General features: G+C 40.7%; 1 protein-coding gene across 1 annotated transcript in view; it reads left to right on the top strand.

The window, feature by feature from the left end:
* Nucleotides 1–14,017, top strand: part of LOC137253253 (uncharacterized) — a 48,689-nt gene that overhangs the window by 8,242 nt on the left and 26,430 nt on the right. Inside the window, exons 4-5 of the mRNA XM_067789843.1 lie at nt 10,878–11,001; nt 11,098–11,278. Coding sequence (XP_067645944.1) covers nt 10,878–11,001; nt 11,098–11,278 — 305 coding nt within the window. The remainder of the gene's footprint in view (nt 1–10,877; nt 11,002–11,097; nt 11,279–14,017) is intronic.

Genomic DNA, 14,017 nt, shown 5'->3' with positions numbered 1-14,017 from the left:
CGCTCATGACTAATACAAAGCAATTAACCAGCCGATTACGTGCTACGCGCCACCCATATGGTCGCCAAGCCTAAAAATTACCCACTGGAAGAAACTACAGGCCTGCCAAAATACTGCTCTCAGAATCGCCACGGGCTGTCTTCTTATCTCCCCAGAACACCATCTGCATAATGAGGCGAGAATACTCCCCATCAGGGAGAGAAATGAGATGCTGACCAAACAGTTCCTGTTGAATACCCAGAAACCTGGGCATCCCAACAGACATCTGATTGATGAACCAGCACCGCCTAGGGGCTTAAGGAGTCATCTCCGTAAGCATTTTGAGGAAATACGGCACCTGAGAACCCATCCGTATGAAGCGAAAAAACACAAGCAGGTCCTTGGTGAACTCCAAAAACAGGCGTCGGACCTTTATGCCGGGAATTGCCCGGTGAATCCAGTACTTAAACAAAAGTATCCAAAACTCGCGGAAGAGGAACGCATACTCCCCAGGGAAACGCGTGTCACTCTTGCTCAACTTCGTTCTGGATACTGTAACAGGTTAAACTCTTACCTATCCAGAATCAACCCCGACATACAAAATGTATACCCCGCTTGCAATGTGTCCCCACATGACACCAACCATCTCTTTAATTGTAATGTGGAACCAACGCCTCTAACACCCCTTTCCTTATGGTCCACCCCTGTTGAAACGGCAAGTTTCCTTGGACTCCCGTTAGAGGATATTGATGACAATTTGTGATCGGTCGCGGCTATTAGGTGGGGCGAGCATTGCTACAACAACAACAACAACAACAACATAAGATATATGCATGTGTTTGTGCATTGCTTCTCCGCTGCTCATATACGTACATATGTGTAGACGCAATTATTGATTCGTTTATGTAGATACATAATGATTGAATTATTGATGTGAATTCACGTCACTGCTTAGCATCGGCCTAGAGATGGCAGCACCCCTTAGTTTTGCTAATATTCGTAACACTGCCCTCCACCTAAGTCTGATCGTCCCGATCAGACAAATCTCTCGATCTAAACGCTGCTAGACTCTCCAAATGAACCACTTTCATTTTGGTTCGTGGTTTGCCAATGGTTTGTATGCGGTACACTACATCATTGATCCGTTTTACAACTTTGTATGGACCTTCCCAGTTACACTGCAATTTCGTTATTTGGATGGAACACCTTTCCGCCGGTGAGGGTTGTATAGCAGTACCAAACCTCCCTCCCGGAAACCTTCCAAATTATTTTCCTTGTCGTACCTGTGTTTCATCGTACTATTCATTATCCTGGATCGTTCCTCGCACTCTGTTGCTTGGTCAATGAACTACTTCGTAGAGCTTGCGCTTGACGGATTGGCTTCGCATAATCAGTATCGTTCCCACGTTTCACAACAGTAGTGCGTTCCGGCTTGAAACTACCCTCGCATTCTTTCTCGGAAATTCGTTGCTTCGTTTTCCTGCGTCTTTTAGGTTTTGTCAATGCAAGTGTTTCTCTCACAGGTACTTTTGATTTTTCTTTATTTGGCCCATTCGACCTATTAACCTTTGCCTTTGACTTCCGTGGTTTTTGTCGAGTCTTCTCCACCAGTACTCGATTACTACTGAATCTTTTCTGCAAACTGAAGTTAAGTGGTATATCCTGGTTCTTATAACGCATCACCCTTTTCTGCATATCGATCTTCATGTCATGGTCAACCAAGAAATCCACTCCCAATATGACTTCATCAACGATCTTCGCCACAACGAATTTGTGTAGAACCGTGACCTTTCCAATCAAGACTTCACATATCACTTCTCCCTGAACTTGGTTATACTCGCCAGTGACCGTACGCAACCTTGCTCCAGGTAACGGTTTTACTATCGTGTTGACCAAATCAGATCGGATCAAGGAATGAGATGCGCCCATATCTACAGTCAGTACACGCTCCTTGACATCCAGTTTTCCTTTGACCGCAAGACTGCTCGATTGTCTTCCAATTTGCGACTCAGATATCACAGGGCATTCAATAGCTGGATCTAGCTCTCTATCTCTACCTCTTACTCGCTCTTGCTCATCTCCTCCAGCTTTGCGTTTACGGCCACGCACATTGTTGGACCTATTAGGACCAAGATCGCAATGACGTGCAATGTGACCGGGTTTCCCGCATTTGGAACATTTGATAACTTTTTCACTCCGCTTTTGCGATCCTTTCAGCGCCTCCAAAATTGCGTCTACCCACTCTGGCCTTTCTACCTCCACACGGCGTGCTTTGAAAGCTGGCTTACACAGAAGCAATGCTGTTTCTTGAGTCAGTGCATGGGATACCGTTTCTGCGAATGTGGGTTTTGGGTTTGCATATGTCGCTCGCTTCGTTTCTATGTCCCGTATGCCATTTATAAAACTCTGGATTTTTACCCTCTCGGTGTACTCCACGGGTGCGTCCGCATTTGCCAAATGTGCCAACCTTTCAACATCCGAGGCAAACTCCTGCAAAGTCTTATTCGCTTTTTGGTGACGGTTTTGCAACTCAATTTGGAATATCTGTTTTCTATGCTCGCTTCCATAACATCTCTCTACAGCGGCCATCAATGTTTCATAGCTGTTCCGTTCGTACTCTGGAATAGTCTGTAAGCTTTCGGCAGCTGGTCCTTTCAATGCTACGAAGAGTGCAGCAACTTTATCTTCAGCATTCCAGTTGTTCACTGTTGCGGTCTTCTCAAACTGTAGCTTAAAGACCTGGAAAGGAACAGACCCGTGAAAGGATGGTGTTTTTACCTTTGGATTACTCGCTGAAACAGCTGGGCGATTTAGTTGTAACTGCTCCATACGACCCTTCAAATCATCGACTTCTGCCTGAAATTGAGCGATTTTTGCATCCCCCGCTTCCAGCTTTGATGTTACCCTTGCTGCCTGTGCTTCTAACTGTGAAGACATTTGTGCCACCTGCAATGATAAGCGCTCCTCTTGTTCTTCCATCTTGGATGTTATGCGTGTCTCCTGCGATTCCAGTTGGGATGCCATATATGTCTTCTGTTCTCCCAGTTGAGTTTCCATCTTGGATGTAATCTGTGTCGACATTTCTGACATACGCGTTTCTTGTGCTTCAATCTTCGATGTTATTCGTGTCTCTTGGGATTCCATCTGTGATGACATATACGTTTTCTGTTCTTCTAGTTGAGATGACATTGTCGATGTTTGAGCAGATATTGCAGCCAAAATCATGTTCAAGTCTGTGCTCGCAACTGTCTGCGATGTTTCGTTTTTCTCTTCAATTTTTGTTGTTGTCTCGTCCCCATCAGGATAAGAGACATACTCGACCACATCAATTCCTTCTGCTTCCATTGCCTCTCGTAGCCGTGCCTGAAGTTCGAGTTTAACGCCGCTTGTATACAATCAACGGCTCTCCAACTCCTTCTTCAGTGGCTGGATCTTCAGTTCACTGAACTTTGCCATGTCCTTGTTGTCCTCTGGAATTTATTCAACAATTCCTCTTCTGACACCAATTGTAACGATTGTACTGCAAATCCTCTTATTTGCCCTTTTGTTAAGTTCGTATCACTAAACTGTTGAATAAATAACTCCAATATTGAATAATGGAAAAATGGCCTTTATTAAAGTACTTCACAATAACACTTATACTTTGCTACTATCTGGCTTAATAACCAAACTGATAGCTTAAATGAAACTGACTTTCAAAATAATACTGCTATTGCTCGCTAGATAGCCTCTTAATCGAAAACTGTCCATATCGCCTCTACCGCTGATGCTTTTATACTCTGTGATTTCCTCGTGACATCTTCTAGGCGCTTCCAGAATTTTACTTAGTTAGTTATAAATTTCTCACCTACAACTACAGATGTATAATTTCTCATTTGAGTAATACTTGCACAAATTATTGCCCTCTCTTGTGACAACTCAGATAAGATATATGCATTGTGCATTGCTTCTCCGCTGCTCGTATACGTACATATGTGTAGACGCAATTATTGATTCGTTTATGTAGATACATAATGATTGAATTATTGATGTGAATTCACGTCACTGCTTAGCATCGGCCTAGAGATGGCAGCACCCCTTAGTTTTGCTAATATTCGTAACAATATTGTCACGGATATTAGCATCACTAAATTATCCCATCACTAAGGCGATGCTAAGGCCATGCCAAGCAGTATTTACGTTAATAATTAAATCAAGTATACACATATATAAGGCAGCCCAGAGAGATGTCACACACAGATGCATTTACTTATACGGCTATGTGCGCGCGAGAGACTGTAAACTACAAACATTCACATCAATAATTCAATCTTTATCTGTTTACATAAACGAATAAATAATTGCGTCTACACATATGTACGTATACGAGCAGCGGGGCGGCAATGCACAAACACATGCATATATCTTATCTCAGTGGTCACAAGAGAGGGCAATAATTTGTGCACGTAGTTGTGGCTGGCGATTTTGTAGCCGAAACAACTAGTAACTTCTGGAAATCGAAGAGCCTAGAAGTATGCAGCGTAAACTATAAAAGCGGTGCAGGCGAGTAAGAAGTAGTTCAGTTTGATTTGAGTTGTCAAGCAGTTTGATTAAGATGATATCTAGCGAGCAATAGCAGTGTTTTTTTGAATAGTAGAGTTTCATTGAGCTATCAATCAGTGTGGTTATTAAGCAAGCTATTCGTTGCACAGTTTGTTATTGTGAAGTACTTTAATAAAGGCCATTTTGCATTATTACAAATTGGAGTTATTTATTCAACAGTTTAGTGATTCGAACTTAGTAGAGGATTGCAAATAAGAGGATTTGCAGCAAATTCGTTACAATTGGTGTCAGAAGAGGAATTGTTGAATAAATTCCAAAGGACAACAAGGACATGGCAAAGTTCAGTGAATTGAAGATCCAGCAACTAAAGAAGGAGTTGGAGACCCGTGGATTGAATACAAGCGGCGTTAAACTTGAACTTCAGGCACGGCTACGAGAGGCAATGGAAGCAGAAGGAATTGATGTGGAAGAGCATGTCTTTCATCTTGATGGCGAGGAGACAACAAAAATTGAAGAGAAAAACGAAACATCGCAAACGGTTACCAGCACAGACTTGAACGTGATATTGGCTGCAATATCTGCTCAAACATCGACAGTGGCTTCTCAACTGGAATCGCAAAAGACAGATATAACATCTCAACTGGCATCTCAACTAGAATCCCAGGAGAACCGTATAACATCCAAGATGGAAACGCAATTGGAAGAACAGAAGACATATATGGCATCCCAACTGGAATCGCAGGAGACACGCATAACATCAAAGATGGAAGAACAAGAAGAGCGCTTATCATTACAGGTGGCACAAATGTCTTCACAGTTAGAAGCACAGGAAGCAAGGGTAACATCAAAGCTGGAAGCGCAGGATGCAAAAATCGCTCAATTTCAGGTAGAAGTCGATGATTTGAAGGGTCGTATGGAGCAGTTACAATTAAATCGTCCAGCAGTTTCAGCGAGTAATCCAAAGGTAAAAACACCATCCTTTGACGGTTCTGTTCCTTTTCAGGTCTTTAAGCTACAGTTTGAGAAGACCGCAGCAGTGAACAACTGGAATGTGGAAGATAAAGTTGCCGCGCTCTTCGTAGCATTGAAAGGACGAGCTGCCGAAATCTTACAGACTATTCCAGAGTACGAACGGAACAGTTATGACGCATTGATGGCTGCTGTAGAACGACGTTATGGAAGCGAGCATGGAAAACAGATATTCCAAATTGAGTTGCAAAACCGCTACCAAAAAGCTAACGAGACTTTGCAGGAGTTTGCTTCGGACATTGAAAGATTGGCTCATCTTTCAAATGCGGATGCACCCGTGGAATACACTGAAAGGGTAAAGATTCAGAGCTTTATAAATGGCATACGGGACGTCGAAACAAAGCGAGCTACATACGCAAACCCAAAGCCAACATTCGCAGAAACGGTGTCACAAGCTCTGACTCAGGAAACAGCGTCGCTTCTGTGTAAGCCAGTTTTCAAAGCACGCCGTGTGGAAGTAGAAAGGCCAGAGTGGGTAGAAACAATTTTGGAAGCACTGAAGGGATCTCAACAGAAGAATGCCGGAGTTATTAAATGTCTCAAGTGCGGCAACCCAGGTCACATTGCACGTCATTGCGATCTTGGTCCTAATAGTTCCAACAATGTGGGTGGCCATAAACGCAAAGCTGGAGGAGATGAGCAAGAGCGAGTAAGAGGTAGAGAGCTAGACCGGGCTATTGAATGTCCTGTGATATCTGTGTCGCAAATTGGAAGGAAATCAAGCAGTCTTACCGTCAGAGGGAATGTGGATGGCAAGGAGCGTGTACTGACTGTAGATACGGGCGCATCTCATTCCTTGATCCGATCTGATTTGGTTAACAGGAAAGTAAAGCGGTTACCTGGAGCAAGGTTGCGTACGGTCACTGGCGAGTATAATCAAGTCCAGGGAGAAGTAATATGTGAAGTCTTAATTGGGAAGGTCATGGTTTTACACAAATTCGTTGTGGCGGAGATTGTCGATGAAGTTATATTGGGAGTGGATTTCTTGGTTGACCATGACATCAAGATCGATATGCGGAGAAGGGCGATGCATTATAAGAACCAGGATGTGCCAATTAACTTCAGTTTGGAAAAAGGTTTCAGCAGTAATAGAGTACTGGTGGAGAAAAGTCGACAAAGGCCACGAAAGTCAAAGGTAAAGGTTGATGAAACGAATGGGCCAAATAAATCAAAATCAAAAGTACCTGCGAGAGAAACACTGGCATTGACAAAACCTAAAAGACGCAGGAAAACGAAGCAACGAATTTCCGAGAAAGAATGCGAGGGCAGTTTCAAGCCGGAGCGCACTACTGTTGTAAAATGTGGGAACGATACCAATTATGCAAAGAAAATTCGTACAGCGCAAGCTCTACGAAGTGGTTCATTGGCCAAACAACAGAGTGTGAAGGAACGAACCAGGGTATTGAGTGGTACGATGAAACACAGGTACCATGAGAACAATAATTCGAAAGGTTTCTTGGCGGGAAATTTGGTACTGTTATACAAACCTCACCGGCGGAAAGGTGTTCCATCCAAATTTCGGTGCAGTAGGGAAGGCCCGTACAAGGTTGTGAAGAAGATCAGTGATACCATCTACCGCATACAAAGCATTGAGAAACCACGGAGTAGAAGAGTGGTACATTTGGCGATGCTAGCAGCGTTTAGATCGAGAGATTTGTCTGATCGGGACGATCAGACTTAGGTGGAGGGCAGTGTCACGGATATTAGCATCACTAAATTATCCCATCACTAAGGCGATGCTAAGGCCATGCCAAGCAGTATTTACGTTAATAATTAAATCAAGTATACACATATATAAGGCTGCCCAGAGAGATGTCACACACAGATGCATTTACTTATACGGCTATGTGCGCGCGAGAGACTGTAAACTACAAACATTCACATCAATAATTCAATCTTTATGTGTTTACATAAACGAATAAATAATTGCGTCTACACATATGTACGTATACGAGCAGCGGAGCGGCAATGCACAAACACATGCATATATCTTATCTCAGTGGTCACAAGAGAGGGCAATAATTTGTGCACGTAGTTGTGGCTGGCGATTTTGTAGCCGAAACAACTAGTAACTTCTGGAAATCGAAGAGCCTAGAAGTATGCAGCGTAAACTATAAAAGCGGTGCAGGCGAGTAAGAAGTAGTTCAGTTTGATTTGAATTGTCAAGCAGTTTGATTAAGATGATATCTAGCGAGCAATAGCAGTGTTATTTTGAATAGTAGAGTTTCATTGAGCTATCAATCAGTGTGGTTATTAAGCAAGCTATTCGTTGCACAGTTTGTTATTGTGAAGTACTTTAATAAAGGCCATTTTGCATTATTACAAATTGGAGTTATTTATTCAACAGTTTAGTGATTCGAACTTAGTAGAGGATTGCAAATAAGAGGATTTGCAGCAAATTCGTTACAATATGTTCTTGTAGAAACATGAGTTGGTCCATTGCTGCATTATAGTGGAGTATAATGGTAAATACTCCAGTGGACCACATGATCCAACGATTTTTGCAGGGTACTTTAAAGCTCTCAGCAACAGCTTTCATTTGATATTAATATTACACACACATTCTAGGGGTATCCGGGTCAACGTTTTGGCCTATGTCTCGATACTCTAGTCACCCAGCGGCATAAAACTTATTCTGTACTAAAGCACACATCAACAGCTTAAATTTGATACCCATAATGTAAAAACACATCCTAGTGTTACCCTGATCCACGTTTTGGCCTATATCTCGAGACCCTAGTCACCCAGCGGCATAAAACTTATTCTGTACTAAAGCACACATCAACAGCTTCAATTTGATACCCATAATGTAAAAACACATCCTAGTGTTACCCTGATCCACGTTTTGGCCTATATCTCGAGACCCTAGTCACCAATAGGTATGAAAATTACACTCTACTAAAGCACTGATCAATAGTTTTCATTTGTTATCCATATTCTATAAACACATTCTAGGGGTACCCGAGTCTACGTTTTGGCCTATATATCGAGACCCTAGTCACCCAGGGGTATGAAAATTACCCTCTATTTTGTTTCAGTCTCATTCCGAGTCTCAGTCCTAGTCCCAGTCCTAGTCCTAAACCCAGTCCCAGTCCGTCTCTATTATACTTCCCGGAAAAAGGCATCGTAAATACTAATATAGGCAAATTTATCGAAATTTCAGGCAAATCGAATAGGATGTATGCAAATAAGTATGTGGGTAGTATTAATTCATGTCTTTATTTCGGCTTCGCATGCATATTTATCAGTTTTGCCAGGTTGATGCGACTCAATCAAATATCACAATGAACTTCAGAGCTCTCAGCAACAGCTTTCATTTGATATCCATAATACACACATATTCTAGCGGTATCCGGGTCCATGTTTTGGTCTATATTTCGAGACCCTAGTCACTCAGCGGTGTAAAACTTACTCTGTATTATCAACAGCATCAATTTGATACCCATAATATAAAAACACATTCTACGTGTATCCGGGTACATGTTTTGGTCTATATCTCGAGACTGTAGTCACCCAGCGGTGTAAAACTTACTCTGCACTAAAGCATACATCAACAGCTTCAATTTGATACCCATAATGTAAAAACACATTCTAGGTGTATCCGGGCCCGCTTTTTCGGCTATATCTCGAGACCCTATCCTCCCGGTTATATGAAAATTATCCTGTACTATAGCACTCATCAAAAGCTTTCATTTGATATCCATATTGTATAAACACATTCTAGGGGTACCCGGGTCCACGTTTTGGGCTATATCTCGAGACCCTAGTCTCCCAGTTGTATGAAAATTATTCTGTACTATAGCTCTGATCAACAGCTTTCATTTGATATCCATATTGTATAAACACATTCTAGGGGTACCCGGGTCCACGTTTTGGGCTATATCTCGAGACCCTAGCCTCCCAGTTGTATGAAAATTATCCTGTACTATAGCACTCATCAACAGCTTTCATTTGATATCCATATTGTATAAGCACATTCTAGGGGTACCCGGGTCCACGTTTTGGGTTATATCTCGAGACCCTAGCCTCCCATTTGTATGAAAATTATCCTGTACTATAGCACTCATCAACAGCTTTCATTTGGCATTCATATTGTATAAACACATTCTAGGGGTATCCGGGTTCACGTTTTGGCCTATATCTCGAGACCCTAGTCACACAGGTGTATGAAAATTATCCTGTACTATAGCACTCATCAACAGCTTTCATTTGGCATCCATATTGTATAAACACATTCTAGGGGTACCCGGGTCCACGTTTTGATCTCAAGACCCTAGGCACGTAGCGAAAAAAGGGTAGACGTTGGCCGATTCTCAGACCTACCCAATATGCTCACAAAACTTCATAAGAATCGGTTCAGCCGTTTCGGAGGAGTTCAGCCTCTAAAACCGTGACAGAAGAATTTTATATATTAGATAGATTTTTATTTTTCACACTTCACTATAATATTAAAACGAAATGCAGATTTTCGTTGCTTTTGAAATTGGGCTTAAAAATTGCAAATGGAACAACTAAAGACTCTCCTGAATTAAAAAAAAATGTCTTAGTACGTCTAAGCCGCTGGCCCCCTCAGAAACCCCGTGCCCGGGGGTAATCCCTTCCCCCTTCCCCCCTTTTGTCGGGCCTGGTGATGTGATATACTTGATATCATTCGCTATAATATTTTTTATTGATAAGCACGTTGTTTAATTAAACACCAACCAATTACACGGAAGTATATCCGCACCACCTGAAAATATGATTGCCGGTGCGTATACGTAATATTTTATTATTACGTATAAACATATAAAAAAATTTGCAATAAAATAATAATGGCGACTATAGACTGAGATATAACCTATCCTATATTTCAAGTTAGATCAACCTACACACGGGGTGCAAAAGAAATTCAAAATCGGTTAAGTAGTTTAGGAGTCCATCGCGGACAAACAATGTGACACGTGGTTTTTATATATATAAGATATTAGGAAATTTGAGACCAACAGTTACTTTTTTTGTTTTACAGAAAACTCGGTGAAATTACGCATAATGCGATCAATTTCAAGATCTTCCCCTATCAAATTCAAGCGCAACAAACCTGATCTGTTGGTTTTACTAGCTTCAATTCTTTCGGTGTACAAGATGCGTTCTCGGTGAAAAGAGGTGCATTTGATTTTGATTTGCTATTTTGGACAATCGGCCATTTTTTCCGCCCCTTGAAGAATGCAGCCGAAATATTATATTCTAATCACAAAATGAGACACTTAGTGATCGTTGTGGTTCGCATAAGCTAACGGGTGGTATATACAAACAAAATTAACATACTTTTTCGTTCATTCATTCCTCAGCACAAAGGAGATGAAAATCGTGTTTGGTTATTGTTTTTCGAATTGCTTGGCAGAGACTTTAAAGTACGTAACTCTGAAGAAGTAGACCTACAATATATGCTATTCCGCGAAGCACAAGTCGCAGGTAAGATATGTAGGCTAAGATATTAGTTTTTCATAGTCCCGAAATGGGTTTTGCATAAATTTTTGGAGTTTAAATTTTTTGTTTGTCTAATTTTAGATATCGCGAGTCATCTATGGCAACATCGTAAGCCACTGGCGGCATCCCTATCACGCATGCGCATCCGTTTTAATGCACTAAGTCTATCAAAATTATTACCGATGCATTTGCAAAGTGAAAAGGTATCCAATGCGGCTTCGAATACTATGGTAACAGGATGGATAAATCCATTTTTATTGAGGTTATTTCTGATGCAAAGAAAATATTCTTGTAAAGGGTGAAGTCAAAAGGTACTCGATCGCTTCCCCTGTTGTTTGTTTTTAATTCCTGAAGAAGCAGTCCGTTAATCCAGCTCAAAAAGGGATTCTACATACGAGTACCTCCACTAAATAAAAATACTATACTTGACAACCTGACCTACATTAGGCGCATCTTGTTACGAACCGTTTATAATGTATTACGTATAAATATTAAGCAGGCGAAGCACTGGCGACTCTATGGGGTTCCTTAAAGTTTCTGGAGAGTACCGGTTCTATATCCAGCGAAGGTCTATTAGAAAACTTCGAAGAATGTCTTTATCGCTAAAGCGCGGTATCCAAATCGCAAGAAATGAAAGATTGAATACAAAAAAAAACGCTCAGAAAATTTCGTGTCAAGTAATATCAATCTCTCGATAAAATTTATAAGCTTTCTGCTACCTCCTTCTAAAGATTTTTTAGCAAACGTGTACAGGGGTGCCCTGGTTTCGTTAAGAAATGTCATTATTTCTTGAGCAACAACCCTGTAAAAACACAGTCGGTTAAACACGTCGGTTAAGTACCAGGGATAACAGTGACAGTATTTATGAGTTTCTTCAATGAAATTTTCAATTCTATTTGAGCACAGTGGGTTTTTTCTCTTATTTAGTGAATTCTCTTTAACTTAAGTGCATTTTCAATACGAACATGTTAATTTTAATAATTTCAGGGAAGTGACGCTGCTTCATAGAGAACAGAGAGATGACAAAATTCCTCGGCTACAACTAGTTTTCACAAAAGAAATATCCGAAATTTTTTGTAGTTTTTTCTTATGATATGTATACGGTACTTAAAACAACAACAACTTCAAAAAAAGGCTGTTATGAAGCAAGTAGGTTTTGTACCAAGAAATGGGAAGACGAGAGAGTGCAGATAGCAAGCGACAATGATTGAGAGTAAAGCAACGAAGACCGGACGAGTAGCAAACTTGCGATGACGTGACCGGATGACAATAAAAACAGAACGGATAAATACTTTCAGTGAACGGCAGATGGTTCTCCTAGCGGTAGTCTCCCCCAAAACGATGTAAGGCAAACTCTGGTTAGAATGCACGATACGCGGCTCAACAAATCGACAGTCATCCGAAAATAAAGGCTTTACCTAAAGGGACGATCAAAGAGCAGAGCCGTCTTACCTAAAGATACTGATTGGAATTTAATAACTATATTGAATTTTACAAATGTATAATTAAAAAAAAAATAATAATAATCACTAAAAAACGGGTTAACGCTTTTTGACTTCACCCACTACAAGCAACTGTAAACTTAACAATTTTATAAATTTATAGTAGACATCGACGACTGAGTAGAAGATCACCCTATCTCAGCCGATTCAAAAACGAAGTATCTTCGCAAAACAAACGATTGAATTCGATTGAGAAATGTTCCTTTTGAGGTTTTTTTTAAAGCGCCTTATCCTGCGTTTTTGAAACGAATTCGGAGAAATTGTTTTCAAGCGATTTCTGAGCATTCTGTGTATAAAGAGTAACCGGCAGACTTTGTTCTGCTAGCAAATTGGTTTCCCTACACTTAAAAATTGAGGCTCGGTTTCGCTCTTCACTATCTATCCCCTTCTTTTGTACTCTATCCTCCATTTTTGTTATTAATCTTGTCCGTCCCGTATTCTATTTATCTCCCTTCAACTCCCAGTCCCATTCCTACTGCCATTCTTACCTTTACTCCCACTCCCATTCCTAGTCTTACGCCCACTCCTACTCCCACTTTCACTTTTAGTTCCACTCCCACTGCAACTACCTATCCCACTCCCATTTCCCCCTCTCTCACTTCAATCTCCTCATATATGGAATCTCCATACCAAATATCGAATACATACCTGCTTCGCCTGGACGATATCAATATCTTTCTTTGTATAAATTACTACGAAACTGACGTATGGACAGTTTTTAAAATCGCATTCGTTTTCATATCGTCCCGTTTATTCGTTAACCACGTATCTACAGTTGTTACTCTTGCCTTATTAGTATTGTCACATAAAAAAACAATTTTCTTAAACAGCGTAGTTACGTTCTACTGCTATATAATTCTTGCGATGTAACTACGTCCCAGTAAACAAAAGCATTTGCCATATTGTAGCTTCTTGCCTCTTCTCTTCTTCTCCATGCTTGATCCCTGTCTCTTCTCCTTGATTTTTCTCTCTTCTACTCCCACTTTCTTTCCTCTCCGTCTATTTTTCTTCATATCCTTCCTTTCTCTTGCTTCCTCTCCTTCCTATCATCCCTTTGCACTTTCTTCATCATTACTTTCATTTCCTACTGATACTTTCTTTATTCTTCCACACACGCTCTTCTATCTCTTTTTTTTCGAAAAGTTGCCTAACAATACATTTAAAAAAGCATCATAAATAAGATAATTTTCGGAATGAAATGTTCCTCAAATAATACGATTTTTTCAAAAAGGTTGGCCACTGCTCCACTTCCGGGAATGAAAAGTTTCTTAATTATTTAGCTAGACAAAAAGGTGCCTTTGTACCAAATCTTAAGCCAGTCGCAACAAAAATACGATATATTACAATAAGTCGAACCATGATAAAAACACTTACAAGGTATAATCGTTCTCTCTTCTGGTCGGCCATTATTATTATACTCAGCGTGCTTTGCACACAGAGTATATTAAGTTTGATTGGATAACGGTTGGTTGTACAGGTATAAAGGAATCGAGATAGAT

The sequence above is a fragment of the Eurosta solidaginis genome, chromosome 5 (genome assembly GCF_040869045.1).
Source record: "Eurosta solidaginis isolate ZX-2024a chromosome 5, ASM4086904v1, whole genome shotgun sequence".
Classification (NCBI taxonomy): Eukaryota; Metazoa; Arthropoda; class Insecta; order Diptera; family Tephritidae; genus Eurosta; species Eurosta solidaginis.
This window is presented reverse-complemented; position numbering and strand designations above follow the sequence as displayed.